At 40.3% G+C, this 25,489-nt stretch overlaps 2 protein-coding genes across 2 annotated transcripts in view; both read left to right on the forward strand.

The window, feature by feature from the left end:
- LOC120637894 (protein crumbs-like) overlaps positions 1-10,001 on the forward strand; it is a 64,033-nt gene extending 54,032 nt beyond the window's left edge. Inside the window, 14 exon segments of the mRNA XM_039909951.1 lie at positions 281-523; positions 1,020-1,232; positions 1,650-1,908; positions 2,233-2,401; positions 3,331-3,565; positions 4,045-4,191; positions 5,316-5,509; positions 5,584-5,688; positions 6,259-6,399; positions 6,848-7,038; positions 8,092-8,198; positions 8,200-8,255; positions 9,155-9,238; positions 9,929-10,001. Coding sequence (XP_039765885.1) covers positions 281-523; positions 1,020-1,232; positions 1,650-1,908; positions 2,233-2,401; positions 3,331-3,565; positions 4,045-4,191; positions 5,316-5,509; positions 5,584-5,688; positions 6,259-6,399; positions 6,848-7,038; positions 8,092-8,198; positions 8,200-8,255; positions 9,155-9,206 — 2,112 coding nt within the window. The 3' untranslated portion in view covers positions 9,207-9,238; positions 9,929-10,001.
- A 450-nt stretch (positions 10,002-10,451) lies between these two features.
- LOC120623457 (protein crumbs-like) lies at positions 10,452-25,063 on the forward strand. The gene is made up of 6 exons (XM_039889492.1): positions 10,452-10,753; positions 11,250-11,559; positions 12,190-12,331; positions 18,616-18,715; positions 19,388-19,610; positions 20,423-25,063. The coding sequence occupies exons 1-6, from the start codon at positions 10,452-10,454 to the stop codon at positions 20,657-20,659; spliced, it is 1,314 nt and encodes a 437-aa protein (XP_039745426.1). The 3' UTR covers positions 20,660-25,063.
- The last annotated feature ends 426 nt before the right edge of the window (positions 25,064-25,489 follow it).

Raw genomic sequence — 25,489 nt, forward strand, 5'->3', positions numbered from 1 at the left:
GTTCTGTGATAAGTTTTTCGGGAAGGAAGATCGTAATAAAGGAATTCATGTTTCATTTATAATGATTTTCCTTCACTCCTTTTTCGTTACTTATTAGGAAATGATTTCTTTCTTATATTACACTGAGAATAAGGTGTGTTGTGTCCGTTATCTGTGTGTTTTCTGCCACGTCTACCTGAGTGAACAAACATGTTTTAGGCAAGCGCGTCGTAACTTAGATCTCATCATTGCTTTTAATCATAACTTCATTCTCATTTTGTTTCACGTCTATCCCGTTCAGATAACAACAATGTCGCTGGAAAAGAGCAGCTACGCGGAAGTGAACACGTCCCGCGAGGAAGGCTACGACATCTCCTTCCGCTTCAAGACCACGCTGGACAGCGGGCTGCTGGCCATGGGTCGCGGCTTCACCTACTTCTTCCTGGAACTGTCCAGGGGCCGGCTCAACCTGCACTCCAGCCTTCTCAACAAGTGGGAGGGCGTGTTCATCGGCTCCAACCTCAATGACAGCAATTGGCAGAAAGTGTGTTCAAATTTTCTGCGTGCTTGAATGGGGAGAATGAATGAGTACACTTTTATTGTACTCCGAAAAATTTTAGTTTTTTACAGTCAAATACATTCAGAATAAGGGACGGCCCCTTCATGGCGTCTAGAATTCAAAACCTCGATCAGTTCCCAAAAATACAATATTCGTGTACCAATTGACCGTAGAAAACAATCTAACTGATCGTAAAAAGTCACTGGATAATCGCCCATCTGTATACTGTAATTCATTGTCTATGAAAAAAGTCGCACATGAAAGGTTTTACTTCTATCTTATAGAAAACTCGAATTAATTGAAAATAAAAATGGTTTATTCTCTATTATGAACAAAACTTAGTACGGAAGAAAAGAAATTGTAGGCAATTTCGAATTCAGTTCCTTGTCTGATTTCCTACAGAAATTACAAGAATTGATCTAGGTTTAGATATTAAACAATTGCTTAAATATATGTTATATACATGTGCGTTTCCTGACAGGTGTTCGTAACAATCAACTCGTCGCACGTGGTGCTGGCCGCTAACGAGGAGCAGACCATCTACCCCATCAGCCAGAACGAGGCCTTCAACGCGTCCGTCACCTCCTTCGCCTCCACCCGCCTCGGCACGGCGGGCTCGTCGTACGCCACGCTGACCCACGGACCCAACTTCTTCATCGGCTGCTTCCAGGACGTGGTTGTTAATGGCCAATGGGTGAGTGTGTTCCGTTAGCAGCGTTTGATTGCTGTCTTTCGTTTTGCCTTTCATTTTTCCCGGACGTTTTCTAAGGTTTTGGTTAGAAAGCAATACTTATTTTCAATTTAAAGAAAAACGCTTGGACATATTAAAATTATTGTAATAAGGGAACACTTTCGCATTTATAAAATTCTAGCTGTTGTCCGCGTGTGTTCGCGCTAATCGCGGTTCTCGGTCTTCGGTACGAATCTCGTGGGAACCTTTTGATTTTCTGGGATAAAATGTAGACTATGCTACTCTCCGTCCTTTCAACTTACTCTATGCCAAAAACAAATCGATTGGTTGGTGAGTGAGAGCTTAAGGTAAAGATTAAAGAGAAACAAACACGCTATTGCATTTATAATATTAGTTAAGTTAACTCTTTGTCTTGTGTAGGTTCTGCCGGAAGATTCAAACGCGACTGCTGTAGAAAGCCGCACTGAACGATCCGGGTCGGAGGAAGAAGATCCCGGCTCTGGGTCGGAGGACGGCGAGAGGGTGGCTCAGGCGGTGTTGCGCGGCGTGCTGGCCGCTTGTCCCCGCACCCCGCAGTGCGAGCCCAACCCCTGCCTGTCCGGCGGAGTGTGCAAGGACCACTGGACCTCCTTCCAGTGCACGTGTCCGCGCCCGCATTTAGGAGACAGATGCCAGTACAGTAAGTTTAAGTTTTTACTCGATGTTATCTTTTTTTTCGGAGACATCGCTACTCCATGAAATTTAAAGATTTATTCATATACGCGATTTGCTCGCTAGCAATCGAGGAGTCGTTTTCGAGTGTTAAAATATTTGAACATCGGATTAAAATAGACCTCACCCACGTTGTCTTAAAGTTCAGATTTGCCTAAAATCTTTTAGCTCGGGCTTAGAATTTTTGTAAAAAGAAAATCAGAAGTACAGGATTTGCCACTCTTAAAGAAAACGGCATTCGGTCAATTTTACTTCGGCGATACAGAGTTTAATAGTCGGTCTCGGCCCGCAGACTACACGGCGGCCACGTTCGGGCAGGAGTCGGCCAAGCCGCGCTCGGTGGTGACGGTGCAGGTGTCGGAGGCGGCGCGGCGCGCGGTGCTGGCGGCGCTGGACATCTCCATGTTCATCCGCACGCGCAAGCCCACCGGACAGATCTTCTACCTCGGCTCGCTGCCCAAGTAACTGCACCTAACCGTTATCATCGATAGTGGATAACAGTCCACTGCTACTAAAGGGGCTCCCAATGGGAGGCACTGCCCACAGTCGCCATGCTGGGCAGATGGGCTGATCGCTGTAGCTGGACACCCGCGGGAAGTCCTGGGTGCTGATAACTGTATTCTGACAACTATATATTTCTTAATAGAAAAACTCAATACTATTTAATCGGCCCGACACTGGGATAGAACCGAAGGCCGTGATTTCTGGTCGAGCATGCTAATAACTATACCAACGAGGCAGTTAATCTAACCATAATTAACCAATGCCATCGGAGGGTCTGCACCGTTCATTATCCCTGATACATTATGAAGCGGTTTGCTTCTTTGCTTATAATACGTATCACAAAAATCTGGCATTCCCAATTACCGATACTGTCAGACAAGAGTCAATACGCGAGCTAGAATGAAACACACGATTTAATCCTCTTTTATCCTTTTTGCGGGTGGTATGTTAATAGATTATGCATCAAGTTTGGCTATATTGCATTTTACAGTCGAGCCGGTATTAGGCGCGTGAGCTAGAGCGAACGCGCTAAGAAAGCCGAGGGTGTAATAAGTAATGTACCATACGCGTTTCATTCGACGATTTTTATTCCACTCGCGAAGAAAAACGTTTTTACGTACGTTTTCAGAAAATAACTGATTTTATTTAATAAAGGGTCATCATATATTAGCACCACTACGGTAATTTTAAATAAAACAGGCGTGTTTAATATCTTGGATTATGAGCCTTGTTTCAATGTGATAAGGTCCACGTTACGAGCAAGTGGGGTGAAAAATATTTTAAATCATTCAACCAGTTTTCAGGCAAAGTAATGAAACTAACAACACTTTACAATTAGTGTAATAAGAGTACCTCAATGTTTGCTTAAACATAACAATTTATTCAGGTACGGTCAAACGGAGGAAACGCTCGTAGGAGCATCACTCAAAGCCGGCGAGCTTCTCGTGCACCTTCGCTTCAATCAGACGCCGGAGGACTACACCGTGGGAGGGACTCGTCTGGACAATGGGCTGCTCTACCTCATAGAGGTCGTGAGGAACTCCACGCTGGTGCAAGTCAAGTTGAACGGCACGGAGTACTTCCGGAAGTCGATATCGGCCGCCAAACAACTGGACGCGCAGGTTTGTTTGATAACACTTGCCTTTTAGCCCTTAATAGTGTTTATCGCGACACAGATATTTCACGCTATTTACCTTTGTACGAAATTTGACATAATTTTATTAGTTTGTTGGTATTGTTTGTTATGATACGCCGTTGGCTTCTTCTCGGCTCCGCATGTCATAATATGTATCGAGAACATGAACTTCATTTGCTAAGGTCACGGATTGTAGTGCATTCAGCTTTTTGGTTTTCGTCAGCTTCCGCAGAGTAACGCCGGCATTTGTTCACGAACTATAAAGCCTCATAGCAAAGGATTCATTATGATTCAAAGATCGATATGTACCATTTATATCTTATGTATATAATAGGAAAAGATGACTGGTTGATCTAACGACTCACAGCTGAAACCACACGAAAGATTGGGCTGAAATGTGGCTTATAGAGCTATTGTAAATATGTCTTGGGGGAAAAAATTTAATGTTTCCTAATGTTTTGTTAGGTGCTGTACTTGGGCGGACCGCCGCCGCCGCCGGCGCCGCTGCCGCCCGGCGCGCAGGGTGCGGACAACGCCACCACGCCCGCCCCCGCGCCCTTGCCCGAACCCGACGACGATGACTACTTTAAAGGCGTCATACAGGACGTGCAGGTCAGGCCGCTGGGGGATCCATTATTTCATTGTGTCATGATGCAAATTGTGCAGCACTGTCTATATTAATGATTAACAGTTTTATTTTTATTTTTACGAAATGTGTATTAAAGTTATTTTTTTGTTCTGTGGCTTATATATTGTAGCTTTTTGTTCTGTGACTTATATAAAAAATGTAGCTTTTTCCAAAAAAATTTAAATAACGGAATCGCAACGACGTTCTCAACTGCTGGAAACTTTTACAGGCACTACTGTTTTTCATAATATTTTAAATCATCAAATTGCCATTCCAAGAGTTCTATCAGGAACGGTTACATGGAAGACATAAACTATGTACACATAGGCTAGCTCAAAAGAAATTGGTTGTCTTTAATTTAAAGTCGGTTTACCGATGTTAATTTTGTGTTATAAAGTTTACGTTTGAGTAGAAGAGAGATAGATGCGTCTCAAGCCGATCGTTCCTCTCTGTCGCGCTATATCCGCGCTAGACTTTGGGGTCAAGCGGAACGTGACAATGAGTCATACTTTTCGTGAGTGCAGCCGGCGTTCATCGATTTATTTATCACGTTAAAAATATTTAGCAATAAACCTCGAGACACGTTCGGGAGTAGTGGAACGGTCCAGGCGTGTGTACGGGAGCTGTGGTGATACGCTCGACCGTAACAATGAATGAATGAATGAATGAATACACTTTTATTGTACACCACATAAACATAACAAATTAACAGTAAAAATTTAACAAAAGGTATACAATTTGGCGGCCTTATCGCTACATAGCGATCTCTTCCAGGCAACCAAAGGCGTTAAAAACAGCTCAAGAAGAGAGGTAGGTGGTGCATTTAACTGTACTGTGTTGCAAATAAACATGCATAAACCTATATATACAAATATAATATGTACATATAACAAACTTACAATAAAATATATAGAAAGATCTTATCAATAGGAAGATCTTCCTCCGAGCGGGTGATCGTGCTCGGGGACCGAGGTCCGAACATTAATTTTTGGAAGTTGTATATATAGGCATTCTTAGTGAACACTTCGCTAGCGCGATGCAGGTTTCTTGTGGCGTCATCTAGTTTGTAACGTGGAGACCGCTACACGTGTACTGGCGCTGCCGGCAGGTGTCCAACGGGCTGGACGTGGCCGTGGTGCAGTTCTTCCCGCTGCAGGCGGCCGGGCTGCGCGTGCCGGCGCCCTTCGGCGAGGTGTCGCTGGACCCGGCGGGCGTGCTGCGCGGCGAGGTGTCGGACGACGTGTGCGCGTCGCAGCCGTGCCTCAACAACGCCACCTGCGCGCTCACGTGGAACGACTACACGTACGTAGCGCACTAGCTGCGTGAAGCGTTGTGGCGTGTGTGTGCGCAGTCGAACCTGATCCCCGTATGCGCAGGTGCGCGTGTCCGCGCGGCTACAAGGGCAAGCAGTGCGGCGAGGTGGAGTTCTGCCAGCTGCAGGGCTGCCCGCTCAACTCCCACTGCCGGAACCTCGACCGAGGGTAAGCTGAATTGTCTATGTGTAACTATACTAATAAATTATCATTTTGTTTTGACCCTTGTGTAAAAGTATTGATGTTGGGGGTCCATCGCTCCTCATTCAGTGCATTGTGTCCAAAAACAGTGAAAATACCCAGCGCACGTCTCACTTTACATCCGCGGAAAAGCACTAACTTTTTTATATTTTATTGTAAATGTTAGAAGTAAAATAATTACCGTCAAATTGCTAAATGGTAAGAACGACTAACAGTTTGTTCGAGAAACTGGAGTATTAAATTGCAGTGGTTTTCATGCTTCAATATTAGTCGTGTACACAGTTTTTTTATGTTCTTAATTCAGTGCGCTTAAAGCAGTAATAATTTAATAAAGTAGACGCTGTAAGTTGAAATTATACCTATTTTACAGACATCAACGTATGCCATAAAAATATTACTTAAAGCAATGGTAACCAATAGGAAAAAGTTTGAAATCTATATGAAATTATTGCCTCACATATGGTGGGGAATTCCCCATCGGCATAGTACACAAAGATACATCTGGCCAGGATACAGATACTTGCTTCCTCGCCGCAGGTACGAGTGCGTGTCAAACGCGACCTTCGACGGCTTGAACACCACTCTGAGCTACCGCCTGCGCGTCCCGCGCGCCACCGCGCTGGCCGCCGACCCGTTGGAGCCGCACGATCTACCCGACTCGCTCACCATCACCTACAGGTACGAAAGCGTGTCCAACGCGACGTTGGACAGTTACATAGTTACATATTAGCTTCTGTACCATCCTTTCATATGCCATAGAAGAGTTCCATTGGCCAGAGAGTCCCAAAAATTCATAGAGCAATTTTAAGGACGCAACTAGTTAATGTTCATCTGAGAAAATAGATTATAATATTGAGAATTAGATTGACAGGTGAGGTACCACGCGTTATGTGATTTCCATTTTACACGGTACTGCAAGCGCAATTTGAAACTTTGAACCTTATAAGCATACGTGCGATAATTTCGGTAACTCTTAAATATAAAGCTTTATTATGTTTAGTTACAGCATCTTAGATACTCCACGAGACAGACTTTTGCATGGAGAAAAGTAAAACTCTATTTCTGTAGCCATATCAATCAATGTGTTGGTTGTCACCGCGTACTTTCAATAGTGTTGAATGCTTAGGAGCAAAGTGGGCGGCACGTTGTTCCGCGCGGAGGCGGAGGGCGCCGTGTTCAGCGTGGGGCTGTACAAGGGGCAGGTGGGCGTGCAGTGGCGCCTGCGCGGGCTGCCGGCGCAGCGGCGCATGCGCGCGCGCCGGCCGCACCAGCGCTGGGCCACGCTGCGCCTCGTGCTGGCCGACGGCCGCATCACGGGTACGTTCTTAACCGATTCATATACTTCTCTTCGTACCGATTACTTCTTCTTTTGCCGTTTGTGAGTAAAATTAACACTTTACATATAAATTTACCCATGTAAGATGTCATTGCGATCGATGGGCAGATGTAACTTTTAGTCTTATAACTTCACTAATACACGTCTGATTACTCATTAAAAGAAGTCTATTATAGGAATTAAAATGTTGAAAGGCTTTCCTTATTTTTTTTGCGAAATGTACACAATGTATGTATTATTTTATGTAATCATTATACACTACACTCAATATGTTTTGCCTATAACAAATAACGTTACAATACGAAAATAGAAAACTCTATTTTTTAGAAAAACTCTGTACAATAAGTCTTTGGAATCCCTAAACTAGGAAATCCAGTATCTTAGGGGCCAGTGCCTAAAACGACACGTCGTCTATTGAAATGTAACAGGTAAAGATAACAGATGAACGCTTAAAATGTAGATACAGACAGCATCTTTATTTCTTACTTTTTCGCTTGTAATTACAAGGTCGTTTGGAAATAGGCCGATCTGCTTTCATGTCACGTAAATTAAATGATTTTTAAATTTTAACATAATCTCAAAAAGCGCAATTGCTGAGATTCTTGCTGGCTTAATCTCGGTGAAATCTGCCTTTTGATCACGTGAAGTGACTTCAAACTGACAGATTTTCAAATGTATAAATAAAATTATAGTTATTTATGCTGATGCAAATGTCGACCCGAGGCGAAGCCAAGTTTGATAATAGTATCCCAGGAGAGTTTTAATATCTAATTATTAACTGTTACATACAAGACTATCTACGACCATAATAATATCCTCTATAAAATATTCTGAAAACAATGATAATATCGAAGAAAAATGGTGGGGATTCTTTTTTTTAAGGCGCAAGATTGATACGCGCTTAAATGATACTGTTTTAGAATTTATACCAGTACCACGCATCGAACAGTAAGAATTTTTGCAGAAGGGTTCGGTAAAATAAGTGTTTAAGAGGATTTAAAGTATATAATGAGTGTCGTTTCCTTTCCCTACAGGCTCATTCGTCGACGCCGACGGGCAGGAGGAAGTGGGCCTGTCGGACGACATCGACGTGGCGGCGTGGCAGAAGCTGGTCACGGAGGGCACCATCACGCTGGGCGGCGTGCGCCCGCCCGGGCCCGCCGGCGCCCGCCGTGCCACCGCCGACACCACCACCCCTGTGAGTACTAGGCGAGATTTCCGATTAGCTTAGACATATGACGTTGCTGTAGTCAAAATTCAAGAAACACCATTTATCATTATATTTGTATTCATCAACACATAGAATCACTTTTCTGTCTTGCGGGAGATGAGAAAACAAGATTACACTTGGCAGAGAATGGACTAGTCGACGATGGCTCGATTGATTTGGATTTCTTCTTTTTTCTTCATTGAGGGGTTGCTTAAGATAAAGTAGTAAATAAATAAATAATTTATTAATTTGTTATCTCAACTTCATTACAAAACAATAGGCTAAGACATCCATTTAAGTTTAGAAAAAACCTGCATTTGGAGGTCTCGCTCTCTCTGATATAAAGTTTTCACATATACTGATAACATGACTTAATCAATTTATTACATTTTATAATTCATATAAACATAGTGTAAAGAAACAGCTGAAATATCGAAATAATTTATGAATAAACGCAAATTGGTCCTACCGCCATCTAAATTAAAAATCCACAGCACCGGCCCAAACCCCATGTGCGCCAAAATTTACAACAAAATCCCGGAACATATAAAAGAAAAAGAAAGTATAAACTTATTTACAAAATCCTTAAAACATTACTTGCTGGAGAAAGCTTATTATGACAATAATAAGTCCGCCTCTTAATCTGGTTACAGCGCCCTCACAGGGTTCCATTTCAAATGTAAACATTAGATTGACATTCTATTTGAAAAATATAACAACTATGTAATCTATATGACATTGTAATGGACTTGTAATTGAATAAATAAATACATTTGTATAAGTAATTCTCGAGCTATAAACAAATGGTTAGTAATTCGTCTTTCAATAGATTTTTGAGGTTAAAAGAAAATTTAAAGATGTTATAAATTGTGTTGTTTTGTTTCTAGATGGAGAACTCCACGGATCCCAGCGTGTTGGAATATTCCGAAGACGAATTGATAGATGACAACCTGGCTGGAGAGTATTTCAAAGTGAGCTAGACTTTTTTACTGCGTAATGCAAGACTGAACTCACGGGAACTTTTCAAATTCGAATCATATTTGCGTGATTGCAGGTTAATAAATTGTTTTATAAAATAAAACTTAGCATGTTCCGTGCTACAAACTGCCATTCTATAGCATGCATGTGTGACGACCTACATGGCGCAACGGTGAGCGCTGTGAATTTAAGCGGTAGGAGGTTCCGGCAGGGGCCATTTTGGAATTAATAATTTCTGGATTTTTTATGGTCTGGTCTGGTGAGAAGCTTTGGCCGTGGCTAGTACCGTAGCCGACAAATGCGTGCCGCTAAGTGATTTAGTGTATTTAGCCCGCTATCATCTTAGACTGCATCATTACTTCCCACCGGCCGAGATTGCAGTCAAGGGCTAACTTGTAGCGGTATAAAAAAAATGCATTTTATAACAATACATTAATATTAAAATTATTTTCTACTACTAGTGCATTCGTTCGTGTTTATTACGTTTTTATAGAAGTCCCGTTTGAATTTTTTTTTTCTTGAATACAAATAGACTTAGTAAGCTTATGTTATTCTCCGCCCATTCAACTAACTCTATGCCTAAAAACAAATTGCTTGGTTGGGGCGTGAGGGAAAGACCACAGTAACAAGCACACAGTTCGGATGTGAAAGTAACGCCAGGCTGATTGGTTCTCTGCTCGCAGGGCTGCCTGGGCGCCGTGCACGTGGGCTCGCTGCTGCTGCCGTTCTTCACGGAGCAGGTGCTGTTCGTGGGCGCGGCCGCCGCGCTGCTGGCCTCGCAGCCGCACTACGCGCTCATGTGAGCCCCGCCCCCCACTTACACATTCCTTGCAAACTTACCAAATCAGTTTAGCTTAGGGATTTCCGTCAACGGAATCGGCATCGTTGTCAAAATAGACAGTTACAGTGGATGCCCTTCAACAAACAAACTAAACAAAAGTCGAAACAATTACTTATTGATGGAATTGCTATGGTTTTCTTAAGATGACCTTGAGGATTTATCGATTCATCATATATATAGTGTCCATCTCCAGAGCTAAACGTTTCAATCCACACAGATAACTAAAGGATCTAATTTAAATATTTCTTTGTATTGCAACACCTTTTTATCTCTGTTTATGGAAACTAAAATGTAGGTTGTGTTACCTAAAATGTGAAACTTGCACGCGGCCAATATCAACTTAGGCTGCCCGCTCACGCGTCACAATGGCCGTGAGCGGTGGAGCCCGCCACTACCGGCACACGTGGCTCGGCAGGTCGGGGTCGCCGTGGGGCGCGGCGGACGGCGTGGGCTGCGTGCTGTGCGTGGAGGCGCAGTGCGAGCGCGGCGCGCGCTGCGAGGACGTGCGCAACTCGTACGCGTGCGCGTGCCCGGCCGGCTACGCGGGCGACTACTGCCAGCACGACGTGGACGAGTGCGCCGACCACCGCTGCCGCCACGGCGCCACGTGCCGCGACGGCGTGGCCGCCTACGACTGCCTGTGCGCCGCCGGCTACGACGGCCAGTTGTGAGTGCGCTGCTACTTGATAGTCTATTCTTTGCCATACTAGTCGATTGTAGATCAGTTACTTTAAATTTGGACGAGTTCCAAACAGTTCAGGCAATTCAGTTATTTCATGCATACATTTTGATCCTATAATCAAATATATATAAACACAGCTACAGGTAAGAGGTCTTCTTTTTCTGTCTTGGTCGTCTTTGTTATGAGTCGGTAGTCCGATATTCTCCGCAAAGGATAATGTAGCGGTCTCCACATTACTAAACTAGATGGCGCCATAAAGATCCTGCATCGCCGCTCATGAAGTGTTCACAAAAATTGACCACATATACAACTTCCAAAGATGAATGGTTGGACCTCGATCCTTGAGCACGATCACCCGCTCGGAGATCTTCATATTGTTACGGTCGAGCACATGACCATAGCTATCAAATTTGCTCTTTATCCACATTGACATCGGTGAAACAATAAATTAGCTAACATGGATGGTGGTCGTATTCCGCAGCTGCGAGCACGACATTGACGAGTGTGCGTCGGCGCCGTGCGAGAACGGCGGCACGTGCTGGGACGAGCCGGGCGCCTTCCGCTGCGAGTGCGGCGACGAGTGGCGCGGCGCGCGCTGCGAGCTGCCGCGCGTGCGCACGTGCGCGCACCGCCCGTGCGCGCCGCACGCCACGTGCGCCGACGTGCCCGACACGGCGCACGGCAACAACTACACGTGCGCGTGCGCCGACGGCTGGGAGGGCGTGCACTGCGAGCTGGCCTTCTGCGACGTCACGCCCTGCCTCAACGGCCAGTGCAACTCGGAGCTGCAGGTACGCGGCTCACTCCGGTGCATTCCGAAAACATTAAAACTCTATAGTTAGTCACAATGAGGTACACTACTTAGTGTATTGATAACGATTAATACACCATGGGGTATCATTGCACCGTTTGAGTCTAATATAAGAATGAGGTGTCGAAAATGCACACACAAATCATGAAAATTGGTTGTTAATCAAGTATAGCTTAAATTATTTCTTAAAAACCATTTATTAATTAAATAAAAATTATTAGGACATTCGTTAGAATGCTAACAAATTTAATAAAATATCTTATCAGACTATAAGTATTTACCCTTAGTGAGGCATGAATAGCTATTAATTTACTATTGTTAACTGTTAGCACTCTTTTCCTTAAATAAAAGAGGTCACCAGGTTGTTCATTTTTTTGTGATTGTTCGGGCCTATTCGATATTTAAATAAACTTTATTTAACTAGATTCAATTCAATGTATCTATGTTTACTATTGTTAGTGTCGTTTTGCCCACAAACGTAAATAAAACGTAATAAAACTTTTGAAAAAAAAAAATTATCTTGTTACGCCAAAGAAGTATAACTTGTAACGCGTGTACATAGGTACGCACATAATTTTTTCTTGTAAATGCGAATGGTTGTGTCCCGCAGGCGCCCGAGTGCGCGTGCGCGCCGGGCTGGAGCGGGCGGCTGTGCGGCGAGGCGCGCGACGAGTGCGCGGGCGCGGCCGCGTGCCTGCACGGGGGCCGCTGCGTGCCCGCGCGCCGCCCGCCCGAGTGCGCCTGCCCGCCCGGTGAGCAGTTTTTTTTATTTCATTAAAATCATAATTTATTTACTAAACTAACAATCAACAGGTTACTGTAACTCTTATAAAAACTAAACAAAAAATGAAAAAACATATTGATGTAATATTGTATACCCACTTAGAGACTGCCACGATTTGCGAATCAAAAAATTGGTAGTCTGTATAGTCGGCTTACTGACGATAGTTGAACGTGACAATGTCGTAAGAAAATACTGATGGAATGGTTGCATTTTTCAAAAGAAAATTTTAATTTTATTTATTTGATAGATATTATCGTTGCTATAAACAATTGACACCACATTCACTTTTCACTGCACTTCATCCTTGCCGAAAACTTGTAAATGTATGATTGTATAGAAGCTGTCCACGCGGACGCATCGCTCACTCGAGTAGGAGACAGACAGATGTCGAACGCGGAGGCCGACTGTGCCTCTTTGTCGCTCGTTCCGCGCTCTCGCTTGCACTTCAAACCTTGAATGGAACGCCTCAGAGCGAGGTAACGCCGCATACGTCATGTTTTTTCGTGCGTGCAGCCGGCTCCATCGAATTATAAGATGTTGTCACGTCAAAACTATATTGTCAGTTAGAAGAAGAAAAAACGATTAAGAAGAGAGTATAAGCTGTAAGATCCATCAAGCTGTGACATAAACTAGCCGTGAACAAAAACATACATTTTTAGTATAAATTACAAAAAAAACAGATACTAAAGACAAATCTAACTAAACTAATACAAAAAGAACAAAGGGAAAAAAACTAAGTTTAAACAATACTATCACAGTATTAGGATCTGGTCAATAATCTTTTTTTTTAATTTAGGAAAACTTTGCCCTATTATGTCTATGCACTTCATTAATGCTGTTATACAGAGAAATTACCGATTTATGTCGCAATTTAAATGAACTTAAACGATAAAGGATTGGATTCAAAGCAAACCTTAAGCTTTTATTTATTTATTAGCTTTTCCAGGGAAAGAAACAGTACTTTTACACAGAAGAGTAATGTCGTTCTTTTATCACACAAACGAATGCAGTTTTCACAACTAAGATTGCCGTGAAAAATGTCCGTTTACACGTCAACATTTTATTGCTTTAACTATAAGATTGAATTTCTTTTGTTTTTTTTATTCTTTTTTATTCATTAGGGTTTTGTGCTTTGATAATCCGAATATATACAGTATGCCTCTGTTTACTTTAAACTATCAACATTTTATTTATTCGGGGTGTAATTTTTGTAAAAAGGGAAATTCATAGACAATTTTCGAATAGTCTAATGCAATTAATGATACAAGTTTAGCAAAAAAAATTTAATGATTTTAAATAAACTTTACGTTTATATAAACTAATAAGCAGATAAGCTTTTAATAAAAGTTATTTTTTAAATAAACTAGAAGAAATTAGCACTTTTTTTTCGCTCTTTTACAATTTCAATACCCTATGTTCATACCAAATAATTCTATTTAAAATACTAGTAGTAGTCAAAGTTAAAGTTACAAATACAAAAAAGTAGAAACACATAAATATACCACGACAATACGCACTACGCCATCTTGGCGCAAATTAAGCGTAGCTTGTGTTACGGGTACCGAGACGACTTATCAATATTTTTATGAATATTATACATAAATACTTATAATATACAGATAAACACCCAGACACTGAAAAACATTCATGTTCATCACACAAACATTTTCCAGTAGTGGGAATCGAACCCAGCCTTAGGCTCAGAAAGCAGGGTCGCTGCCCACTGCGCCAATCGGCCGTCTATTAATATACAATTTATAATATAATGTAGACGTTTAGAAGACTAACAAAAAAATCATAAATACAAATGATATTTCGCAATCAGCGTGGTTCGGGCGCGTTATCGGGCCGCGAACGCTTCATCGCCAACAATCTAGCTCCAAAGATAACCGCGCTGATAACGTATAGTCGAACACTGCCTCTCAAACTTTGATGAAACTCTGCATATATATATGCAATAGTAACCGGCGGCTACAGAAATAGAAATCATTTTAAAACCTCCTTAAAATTGTATACGTATTATGTGATTGTAGGAATCTCGAATAGAATAGGTCGAGTACAAAATCCGTGCACCAATGTTTGCGGCTTTTTTCGCTTCACCCAAAAACGCTAAATAGCATCTATTTATTTAGGAGGAATGAATTTACAATAACAATAACAATTTGTTTATGGAAATTAGAACTATTCCCAATATTGGTGGTAATAAAAACTTAGTGAGATAGTGATAACAATAAAAACTAAATCCGGCTAAGTTTGTTGTGGGTTCTTCTTAAACCAGGGCAATCCTCTTAGCTATAGGTCGAAGTTAACGAATACAGTTATCACCATCAATACATTAATGGTAACATATATTTATTAACGCTCCATAAGTGCCTGTGATAGGCCTTCATTTTTGATATTGAATTTACTTATTGAAACGTTACACATTCGTGACCGAATGAAAACAAAAATGCACTTTATGCAGAATCGCATCAAAATCTGCAGAATTAAAAAAATATTGCATCTTATATATACAAATATCAAACTTAACGAATTGTATGCGATATTACCGATGTATTTATTCCACAGATGACTTATTCGACTAGTAGTAACAATAGTAGCTGAGTTCAATGAATGTGACGTCGCTCTACGTTTTCCTTACGCGACATTGATAAGGTCTCAGCACGCGCGCATCGCACTTTGTGATTCACTGGCATTGCATTGAGGCTACTCCCTGACCGCGGCTACGAGAAAAAACATGTACAAAAAATGCTCAAAAACACTAATCGATACTATTTCTCTCCAATGCCAGTGTAATTAATGGAAGCGAAAACTAAGTGATTTCATAATGTGCGTGCTCTGTGGTCGGATAATAAGGTGACGGCATCAAAATGCGGGAAAATATTTGGATTGTGGTATTTCTTTTCGCACTATGTGTGCTGGGTATGTGACCTATATACATATATGAACGATTTATTACTGCTGTGGTTTTGATAAAACTCGGATAAGTGGACCTTAGCTTGATAGGCCTACCTTTGGTATCTGAAGCACAAATTTAAAATATAGTTACAGTTTAAATCATAAACATACAGTATTCATAAATAAATAATAAGACATTAATATGTATTTTTTTGAGCTTTATTTAATATAAATTACTTTCACAGTTTTTATAAGTAATGATTACAGCACTTGCGTTCAATGTCAGATGACGAGCAGGTTGTTAGCATAATGATTAGCGGGTATTTATAATCGTATCGTAATCGTAACGGTGGCTGCCTTAATTTATTGTAATTACTGTTTTAAATATAACAATGAATGTTTAGTTTCTAGACGTTTGGGTTCTATTAAGACAGCCATGATATGAAAACCTTCCTCCAGTAGGACACCTGCCACAAGCGTAACTTATGTAGTGTGATGTTGAGTTCTTCTATACAATTATACTATTTAGATCCGTTAAATAAAACCGGCTAAAACGGCTGATAAAACACATAAGCAAATCTTGTATGTGGTTCAATTTTGTTGGGTGTCCGACAGTACGTTTTTCAGTAAAGAAGAAAAAGAAGAAGAAAAAGTCTTTATTGCACATACAAATATAAAACCAGGTTAACAAAAAAAAAAAAAACGATAATATACATATGCACAAAGGCGGTCTTATCGCTTGAAGCGATCTCCTCCAGACAACCTTTGGTTGAAGAAACATTCAGAAGATCACACTTAAGTTCAAATAAGACTAAAAAAAATAATTAAAATCTCAGAGCACAAGTTTGGCTGTTGACAGTTGACAGTTGATATATATAGTAAAAACATATATATTTATATATATGTATGTACATATATGTATGTATATATATTGATATTTAAAGATTTTTAATGATTTGGAATGTCTTATATCCCTTGGCAGCTCATTCCATAAATTAACCACCTTTACCGTAAAAGAATTGCCATACGCCAATGAACGACTGGCAGGAACGTGTAACAAGCTGTCATTATTAGCTCGTACATTGCTACCAAGAAAGGTGAATCGCTCTTTTAAATATGGTGGAGTTTGCGGATAATATAAAATGGAGTAAAGGAGAGAAAGAGCGTGTAAGTTTCTACGAGAACGAATTGGTAGCCACTTTAATTGAGCACGATACTGAGACACATGATCAAATTTACGTATGCCGAAAATGAACCGTATACATAAGTTTTGCAGCCTCTCAAGTTTATTTAGCATGGTCTCAGATAAATCCAAATAGCAGACATCTGCATAATCCAAAATAGGCAGTAATAATGTATTAAAAGAATTTTAGTTTTAATAGGTAAAAAGTTTTTCCACCGCCCCAAGCACCGAACAGCACCAAAAATTTTGCGACTCATTTGAGAAACATGTGGTACCCAAGACATAGTATAAAGATTGGTAAAGCATTGAAAAACGCATTTTTCTCGAACTTTGTTAAATCACTATACATACACACATATTAGATTATGAAAATTAAGCTTAACTCCGCTTAATAATGTCATTTATAATTTCTTCAAATCTTATACTTACTCCACACAAAACAGATCTTCGGCAATGTTCCCTCTACACAAGTATCGCTCCGAAACCGTAGCATCCTCAGGAGATGTTGACTTTACAATGAATAATTGTTTCTTAACAATTAATAATTGCATAGTTGAATAATTGTTAAGAAACAATTATTCATTGTTAAGATCGAAGATCTGTTTGGTTTGGAGTATAAGGATTGAAGAAATTACAAACTACACTATACAAATTCTCCTGCTCTTCGCGGAGTATAGCAAATTAAGCTTAATTTTCATAATATATCATGGATTTCCACAAAGTAGCGCCTGCTTATATCCAATAAGACTTATTAGAATAGATATATTGGAGTTTACTCCTTAAAAATCGTTTTTCATATATAAGGCGCCCGGTATGAGAACAATGTGAGGAGTAAAATCTACTGATGAATGACCTCGATACGTTTTCGCTTTGCGACGTTGCATGCCCGGCATCTATGATGCGCAAACATGCAACGTCGCTTTCGTTTAATTAACTTATTTTTCCTATTTAAGTTACCAAGGAAACCGAATATTATCTAGGTAAAGGAACAAAGACATAAATGTATAGGATGGAGTGAGATAGAAAACATTTTATTTATTTACCTATTCTAGTTACCATGGAAACTAAATAATAAACTACATTTATCCTAATAGTTCTGATACTCTACATCCACCTCAATCTCCCGTAGGCTACTTTTAAGAAGTTACACTTCCGCCGTGTGTGAATAAATTGCACAGGATTTTAAATTTACCCTTTCATATGGTATAAATCTTTACTTAGCGAAATAAACTCTTTTTGTGTATGCTTCGACAATCGTACTTAAGGAGTAAACTCCAGTCGTGCGTCGGAGCTGACACACACTTTTTTTTTTTTAATTTACTAGCATTACTCATACCCTATATAAAATTTGTACAACTGTTAAGACATAAAGTTTTTGTCAGGAAGTAATTTCCTTAGAAATAAGTACTTCTATGTACACATAGTACAGTAGTAGTAGAGCCTATTTTTTGGCAGAGCTCGTCTGTGGAAGCACTATGCTTATTGCTTGTACTCGTTATGCTCTTTTTCTGCCGCAAAGCAGTATTATTGCAATAATTTGGTCTGAACGGAGGCTTAAACCCTATGCCTCAGGTCAATGGACACAGGGCGGCACATTGTAGCACGTGATCCTTGCGTAAAAATCTTTAGGACTTTTACGGACACGCGGATAAGTTAGTTGTGGACTTCTTCCTAGACCAGAACGCGCTTGGAGACCTCGTAGCTTTAGTTTTAAGTTTACGAATATGGTTATCGCCATCGTCTAGCTACCGTGTGCACATTTCTCATGTAATTAAATTCTCGTGTAATTAAGATGCGTATCTTAAGTGCCAACTATGGGCCTACTTGAATAAAGATATTTTTGACTTTGACTTTAACATGCCTTTGCTTAGTGTTGCCCTGTTTACGTGCATGCGGTGTTCGCCTATAAGTAGCTGAACATTTTGTCTTCATACTGTATAAGCTAGTTTAAATTGTTTTTTTGAAATGGAAAGCTGTTGGTGAACCAAATAAAATCAAGGCGCAAATGTATCGTGCGTCATTTAACACGATATGAAAAAGCTCTAGTGTGCCTTTTTATGTTATTTATTTGTTTTACTAAATAAATAAATAAGAAAGCTGTTCTGAAAGTGAAACTGAAAGTGTTCGGAAGGCGGCATTGAACAATTAAACATGGTTGGTTTGCAATCCAGAGTGGCGCGGAGCACGCTGCGAGGAAGACGTGGACGAGTGCGCGGAGGGCACCGGCAGCTGCGGGCCCGGCCAGTGCGTCAACACGCCCGGTGGCTACGCGTGAGTACACACAGTACGCTGTGCTACGCTTAGCTGATCGAGCTCCTCGGTGTTTCTCTTTCTACAAAACTACTTTGGCCTTACGATTTATCGCATATAGCAGTAACTTTTTTAATGACACTCTTGACACACTTATAATAAGGACTATTATTCTGAAACAAGAGGCTCAACCTGGTCTCGAGGTGTATGCTGATAAATGGATGAAGTTCATGCGTGTGTGAGAAGTCTTAATTATTATTATTCTATTTTAACATTTTTATTTTGCTCATATTTATAAATGTTATTCTGGAAATAAGTATTATTATATTTCATAGGGAATCACAATGTAAAAATATTAAATCAAAAGAGACATAATTATTTTTCCATACTAACTTATTCAAAACATTCTGTGTTTAATTGTGATACTATTGAAGATAAAAAAGCAACACGTGCATAATACCTACTAATGTGGCAGGAGTCACTATATTTTACTTTTGCATGTGTCAGGGTTGTATCTGATTTGTTTCAGTAAAAACTATGGCAATGGTTTACTCAAAATTTTTTAGCGTTTCGGTCTCACAGATAAGTCTCAGAGACAGTAAATAATTTACTTCTGAAGTATTATTTCGGTTTTCATTTACACGTATATTATCTCGAGTGGTCTCCATACTGAGTGTCGTAACGCGTTCGCAGCTGCGAGTGTCCGGAGGGACTGTGCGGCCACGGCTGCGCGCTCGCCGACCCGTGCTACGAGACGCCCGCGCCGCAGGCGAGCACGGAGGGCCCGGCGGAGGAGGCCGACGAGCGGCACGGGCCCTGCCAGCACGGCGGCCGCTGCCAGCAGCGCTGCGGCGCCGACGCCGCCTACGAGTGCGCGTGCGCCGCCGGCTGGGGGGGCGCCAACTGCACGCAGCAGGTGACGCCACGTTACATGTCTCTAACATTTGATTTGAACTCGACGACTCCTAGACCGCATCAAACAAATTTGCAAATGCTAAAATGTTGATAACGGTATCGGATGGCAGTAGTGTTGTAGTTCAGCTATTATAACGTTGGTGACGCTCGCGGGCTTTTAAAACAAAATTCCATAGGTAATTCTGGACTACAAATGCATAAGTTTGCGCAATGTGTTATTAGACATTACAGCGAGGTTACTGCATAATTGATGAACTTCTTAGTGACAAGTTGGATTGAAAGCAGTCAGCTCCGCTCTAATCTTTCGCAAGATTGAAATATTGTATGATGCTGAGTTATTGGCAACTTCTTCCTGGTAGAATATGATTTTTGAACCGGAGACACTGGAATCTGACTAACTTGACATTTCAAAAGTGCTTATTAAGTAAGTACAGCGAAATGGTATTAATGGGAAAATCCTCCTACCAGTCGTATAAAACTTTTTGGGTAGGTAGTGCTTCTAAGTGGCAATGGGTGCGGCACATAGCTCGGAGGACCAATAGACTACATAAAGCGAGTCGCTAGGAGTCGGTTAAAACAAGCGGCCATTTTGGAACTTCCTACAAAAGATCTATGTCCATTCAGCTGCAGTGGACTTCAATCAGTTGAAGTGATAGAGTTTTTGTGTATCAATGATATTGTCTCGAGTAATTCGCAATTTTCGCAAACATAGCTTAGAACACTTCCGATTAATTCAGCTTTTAAACAAAAATCGGTGAATCCGTTCCCGAGTGTCGATGCCGCAGACACGGTGCGATGAGTGTGTGTCGGCAGGGCGTGTCGGCGCAGGGCGGCGCGTTGGGCCCGGCGGCGCGCTGGGCGCTGGGCGCGGGCGGCGCGCTGGTGGCGCTGGCGCTGGGCGGCGCGGCGCTGGCGGCGCTGGCGGCGCAGGCGCGGCGCAAGCGGGCCACGCGCGGCACGTACTCGCCGTCGGGCCAGGAGTACTGCAACCCGCGCGCGGAGATGCTGGCGCACGCGCTCAAGCCCCCGCCAGAGGAGCGCCTCATCTGATGCGCCCGGCGTGCAAGGCTCAGCGCGCTGTGCATTCCCGGTCGTATCTCGCGGCCACTTGTATTTACGGTAAAAACATACGCACGTGTATGGAATAACGCGATGACTCTACATGGCGAGAGCGTAGCCAGGTTTCGCTCGCGAAAATTGTACTTAAACTCCGATAGAGCATCGTGGGGCGAACGTTACCCGCCCCACCCTGGCTATGCCCTCGTTACATGCGACATATATAAATGTGACAGCAGTTACGTTGTGTATATTTTGCTATTCTACATGTGGTTCAAAATATCTATCATGAATATCACGACCACATAATTGTGACGCTCCGACACCCCCACGTGACTCCATTGTTGAATTAAATCAAAATTTTACACCCACATAATGCGTGTTCCACCAATCAGATTGTGTCCTATTTCAATCATTTGGTTGGTGGAACTGTACTGTGCGTTTGGATACACTGACTTTCGAGCAATTTTTGTAAATCGTCGGAGTGCCAAAGTATATTTGCTGGCAGTCATTACAGATGAGAGGAGGTCAGTAATGGTGTGCGAGCGAGACAAAACATACATTATATAGTGTAATATTTATTTAGCTAATGAAAACTTTCCACTGAGAAACATATATTTTTATGCATTCTGCACGCAGAATGTTTTCATATATTGAGTTCGGACTCGTTCATTTATTGTTACTTACTATACTAATACGCTTTTACACCCTTAATACTTTCTATTCTCAATTTTCTTCTCTTACACACGTAACGTGAAGTTCTATTTCTCATATATTATCAGAACTAATGCTGTTAGAGTTCACCAACATCGATCCCAAATAATTGACTTTTTAAAATAAATTATATAAATGATCTTTTAATAATCATGTATGAATTATTCAATGGCTACTTAGTGTGAATTTAATTTTAACATTTTAAAACATGTATTACTAATAAAAAAAATATAGACTATAACTGGTACTAGTATAGTTAAGAATTGCATAGTTTTACCGCATTTTTATATAGGATGTTATAATGAAATTAAACTGATGATAATTTTTTTCATGATAATTATAAAATTGATATATTAATTATGTGAAAAGAGATAAATATCTGAATTGATTGCTTATTTTTAAGCCGAATTTTATATTGTATCTACCAATTATGATGTGATCGACTAATCTTTATAATTGTAAGATGTAAATGGGTAGCAATTTATATGTAATAGATAAGAAAACATTAGATATATAAGTAGATTTACAGTTATTGATGTAGTCAGTAAGTCGGTACTGAGGCAATGGTGATTCTACATTTGAAACGGCAATCGGTCTACTATATTTGCAGCCGCTAACTTCCAAATGGAATCAAACTATTCGTTAACTTAAAACTTTAGTTTCGAGGGTTACCAACGCGCCCCGGACTAAGATGACCTCAACAAAACGACCCGGGCATTATTTTTGTAATCACCATTTCACAGTTTCAATTATATTGCTCGCTCGTAAATAGTATGTCATCGTTAATCAATGAATTACGCCCGGTAAGCAACTTTAATTCTAATTGGTCTCCTTTCCTGTTACCGTGCCTCGTAGAGCACGTAAAGCCGTCAATCTCGGGCTCATAACCATCAACTGGTAATAATCGTCAATATTTTATTAGCAAACCTGCATTAAAAAAGCGTTAATATCTTCGTACAGTTTTGCAGTCACAAAATGCAATTTTAAAGCAATAAAATTCAAGCGAGATTGCAGTATTATCCTATCTTATCGAAGATATCTGCTTTTATGTGTCTTTTGTTTAGTGTCTAGTGCAGTGAGTGTAAATAGCTGCGGTTGTCTCGCCTGTGGGAATCACTAGTGCCAATTTATATAACATACAACGGTTTCGACAGCGGTCAAGTGATACTAAGCTAAAACTATTACAGGTAGTGATTTAGTGTTTTAGTTGTGTGTATAGTATTGCAGTATCAGGCGTGTATAGAATAAAATCAATAATGAATTTTTGATAAAAATGAACTAAATTTAAGGAATTAAATAAATAATAAAGCAATTTAAGTAGGAAGCTACTTTAACACACAGTTGCGTTCGTCTAATTATCTAAGTGGCTTAAGTTCGCCTAGTTAAAGGCGAATAATAAAATTATCTGTAAGTATGGTAGTTTTAGTTTCGCCTCACTGACCGCTTTCTATGTCATTCAGCGCCCCAAACACCAAACTTGTGACTATCGCAATTCTTATTGCAGCACTCACTATTAGGTATATTTACCATTCGTGCAAGATCGGATTGATTGCTTTCGGTGCGAGCAGCGCTGTGTTTTACAATACATTATATAGTATTAACTAGGTTAAGTGAAATGAAATGAAAAAGCGTGCATGATTCTAAATTAATTGATAGAGAAGGCGTCCCGCGCGCAAACACGCCCCCGCGCGCGCCCCGCCCCCGCCCGCACGCACTAGTATGACCTTCACGAGCACTGTACGTAATATGTAGTTAGAGATAGTACAAACAGTAGAGTAGCGAGAGGTTCCTTTGGGAAGGCGATAAACTAAAGGGAATCGCCATACGGGACTACAAAGTGTATAATTAAATAGTATGGAAAAGAAAACAACATAATATTATATAGTAGGTACATTTATACAATTCGGTCGAACTAACTGTACTCCACGCTGGTCAAGTATTAAATGTGGTCAAGTCATTTATTGATGACTTTCTCGGGATGTCGCCTTAAAGTTCACAGTTAATTTGAGCAAGTTGTACACACACATAGAAACACGTAAGCGATTTATCAAAGAAATTTATATTTATTATATAAATGTAACATAAAGTATTAATCAAGTAATCGTTTAATCGTCAAATTGTTAGTAAATAATTTTGTATAGCGTTTTACAGAGATACATAGATAATTAATTAAAGATGGCGGAGCGCGCGCGCCTCGGGCAGCGGCGAGACGTCCGTGCCTTACACACAAGTCTGTATATTGAGGATTTTATGACATTCAATACATATAATAATGATTTACTATAGCCGTGTATTTGTAGGATAAGTGTACAGAACCCCCGTGGAACACAGACTGAACGATTGGTCGGCTTCGAATATTAGAGGCTACACAATCAACTAAATAAAAGTCTGTATTCTTTGGGGCCCCTTTTATGTGTATATTAATAGAAGACGTTCATTGCGAAGAAGTGATAAAGTGTACTTAACTATTGATATTTTTACCAGTATTGGCTGGCTACTTAATCTTTTGCTCAACTTCGTACATTCCAACTTTGTATAGCGAAATGGATATATTTACCTCTTTTATATTTATGCGATTGAGTTGCTTGTTTAGGGTAAACAATCGTCATTTGAACGTGTCTTTATTGCTTTCAGAGTTTCGTCTTTTGAAACCATAAAATGGAATTTATAAATTTCTAAAGTTATCGGTTTTTATGCTGTGTAAAATATTTGTCGCTGCTTTAAACTATGTAAATTATACAATATAGCATTTTTTCCGAGTTAGTTGCAACTTCGTAAACAAAGGCATCTCTTTTTTCTATTTATATTTTGATGGTTTTAATACATTTTATAAACAATGAACTTGTAATTGTATCGAAAGTATTTGTACTGCCAGGATGGGTGTAGTCTCTGAACGGTAGGTACGGAATTTCATTGTTTTTTCTAGAATGTAATAATGACAAGTGCTTTATCTTATTTAAGAATCGATTGCTGCGTGAAAAAAATTCACACCAGTTTGTGTAAATGTTATTCGCCGTTTAATATTACTTGTACATTACTGCGCGTCTCGTTCCAACATTGTGATATTTTCAACCAACACTGTTCCGCTCTTCGGATCTATGAACAATTTTCTAAGATTTTTCTAGTGAAAACGTTCGAGTATTTTACAATGTACATAGCAATGCACCTTTTGGTGGCACTAGGTTAGGTAGGTAGTATTTATTTTTCACATCTCTGTCCAAATAACAATGATGTTATACGTAAAGAGCTAGGCTGGGTTAAATCAGGCGTTTTCGAACACGCTGTTATCGATGGTAATATAAATATCTTCATTTTTATAGCGTTTTAAGGTAATCGAAACCTGCAACGCAAGAAAAAAAAGCTCAGGTTGGTTAATTAGCCAAATTTTAACGTACCACTTTTGTAGCGCATAAAACTTTTCCCTTTTTACTTATAAAATCATTGGAAATTATATTTTATGTGACCCTTACGTGTACTTAGATAATTATTTAACTATCACTAAATGTTTTTTAAACAAATGTTGAGGCGATCTTGATTTATATCGAAACAGCAGTAAACGCTCTGCAGCAATGTTACCGTCCACGTTGTTATAATAACTAGATGTTGTTCGCATGTTTGCGTTTGCTCATTACTTCGCAAATTAGACGTGACTGAATTCAATAAAAAATACACTCAATACAATAAGTTGATGTTTTATTTATTAACTAACCTACCCTTCACGTCTCAAAATAATACACTTTATTTGAAAAAAATAACTATACCCTCGTAGCATTATGACAATATCATTTAATTTTATTACATTATTCACAATTCTAGGTTCTCAATATGTGCTATTAGCTATATTATGGCAAAAATGGATTCGTTTGGTTCACCAATCACATTGATCGGCAATCTTAGCTAACATGTATTTCGGTAGAGCTATTAAAACTCATGCCAACATAGCTGCTTCATCGAGACTAAGTGGTACGACAAAGAAAGATAATTCCTGTTCATGCCGCTGGTGGCACGAGGAGAAACCGTAAAAAACTGTATTTCTAATAGACTAATGGTTACTTCACGTGTTATTTTTTATTTTAAGTAACAATTATGACTAAGCCCATATCCTCTCAT

Source organism: Pararge aegeria, chromosome 4 (genome assembly GCF_905163445.1).
Source record: "Pararge aegeria chromosome 4, ilParAegt1.1, whole genome shotgun sequence".
Classification (NCBI taxonomy): Eukaryota; Metazoa; Arthropoda; class Insecta; order Lepidoptera; family Nymphalidae; genus Pararge; species Pararge aegeria.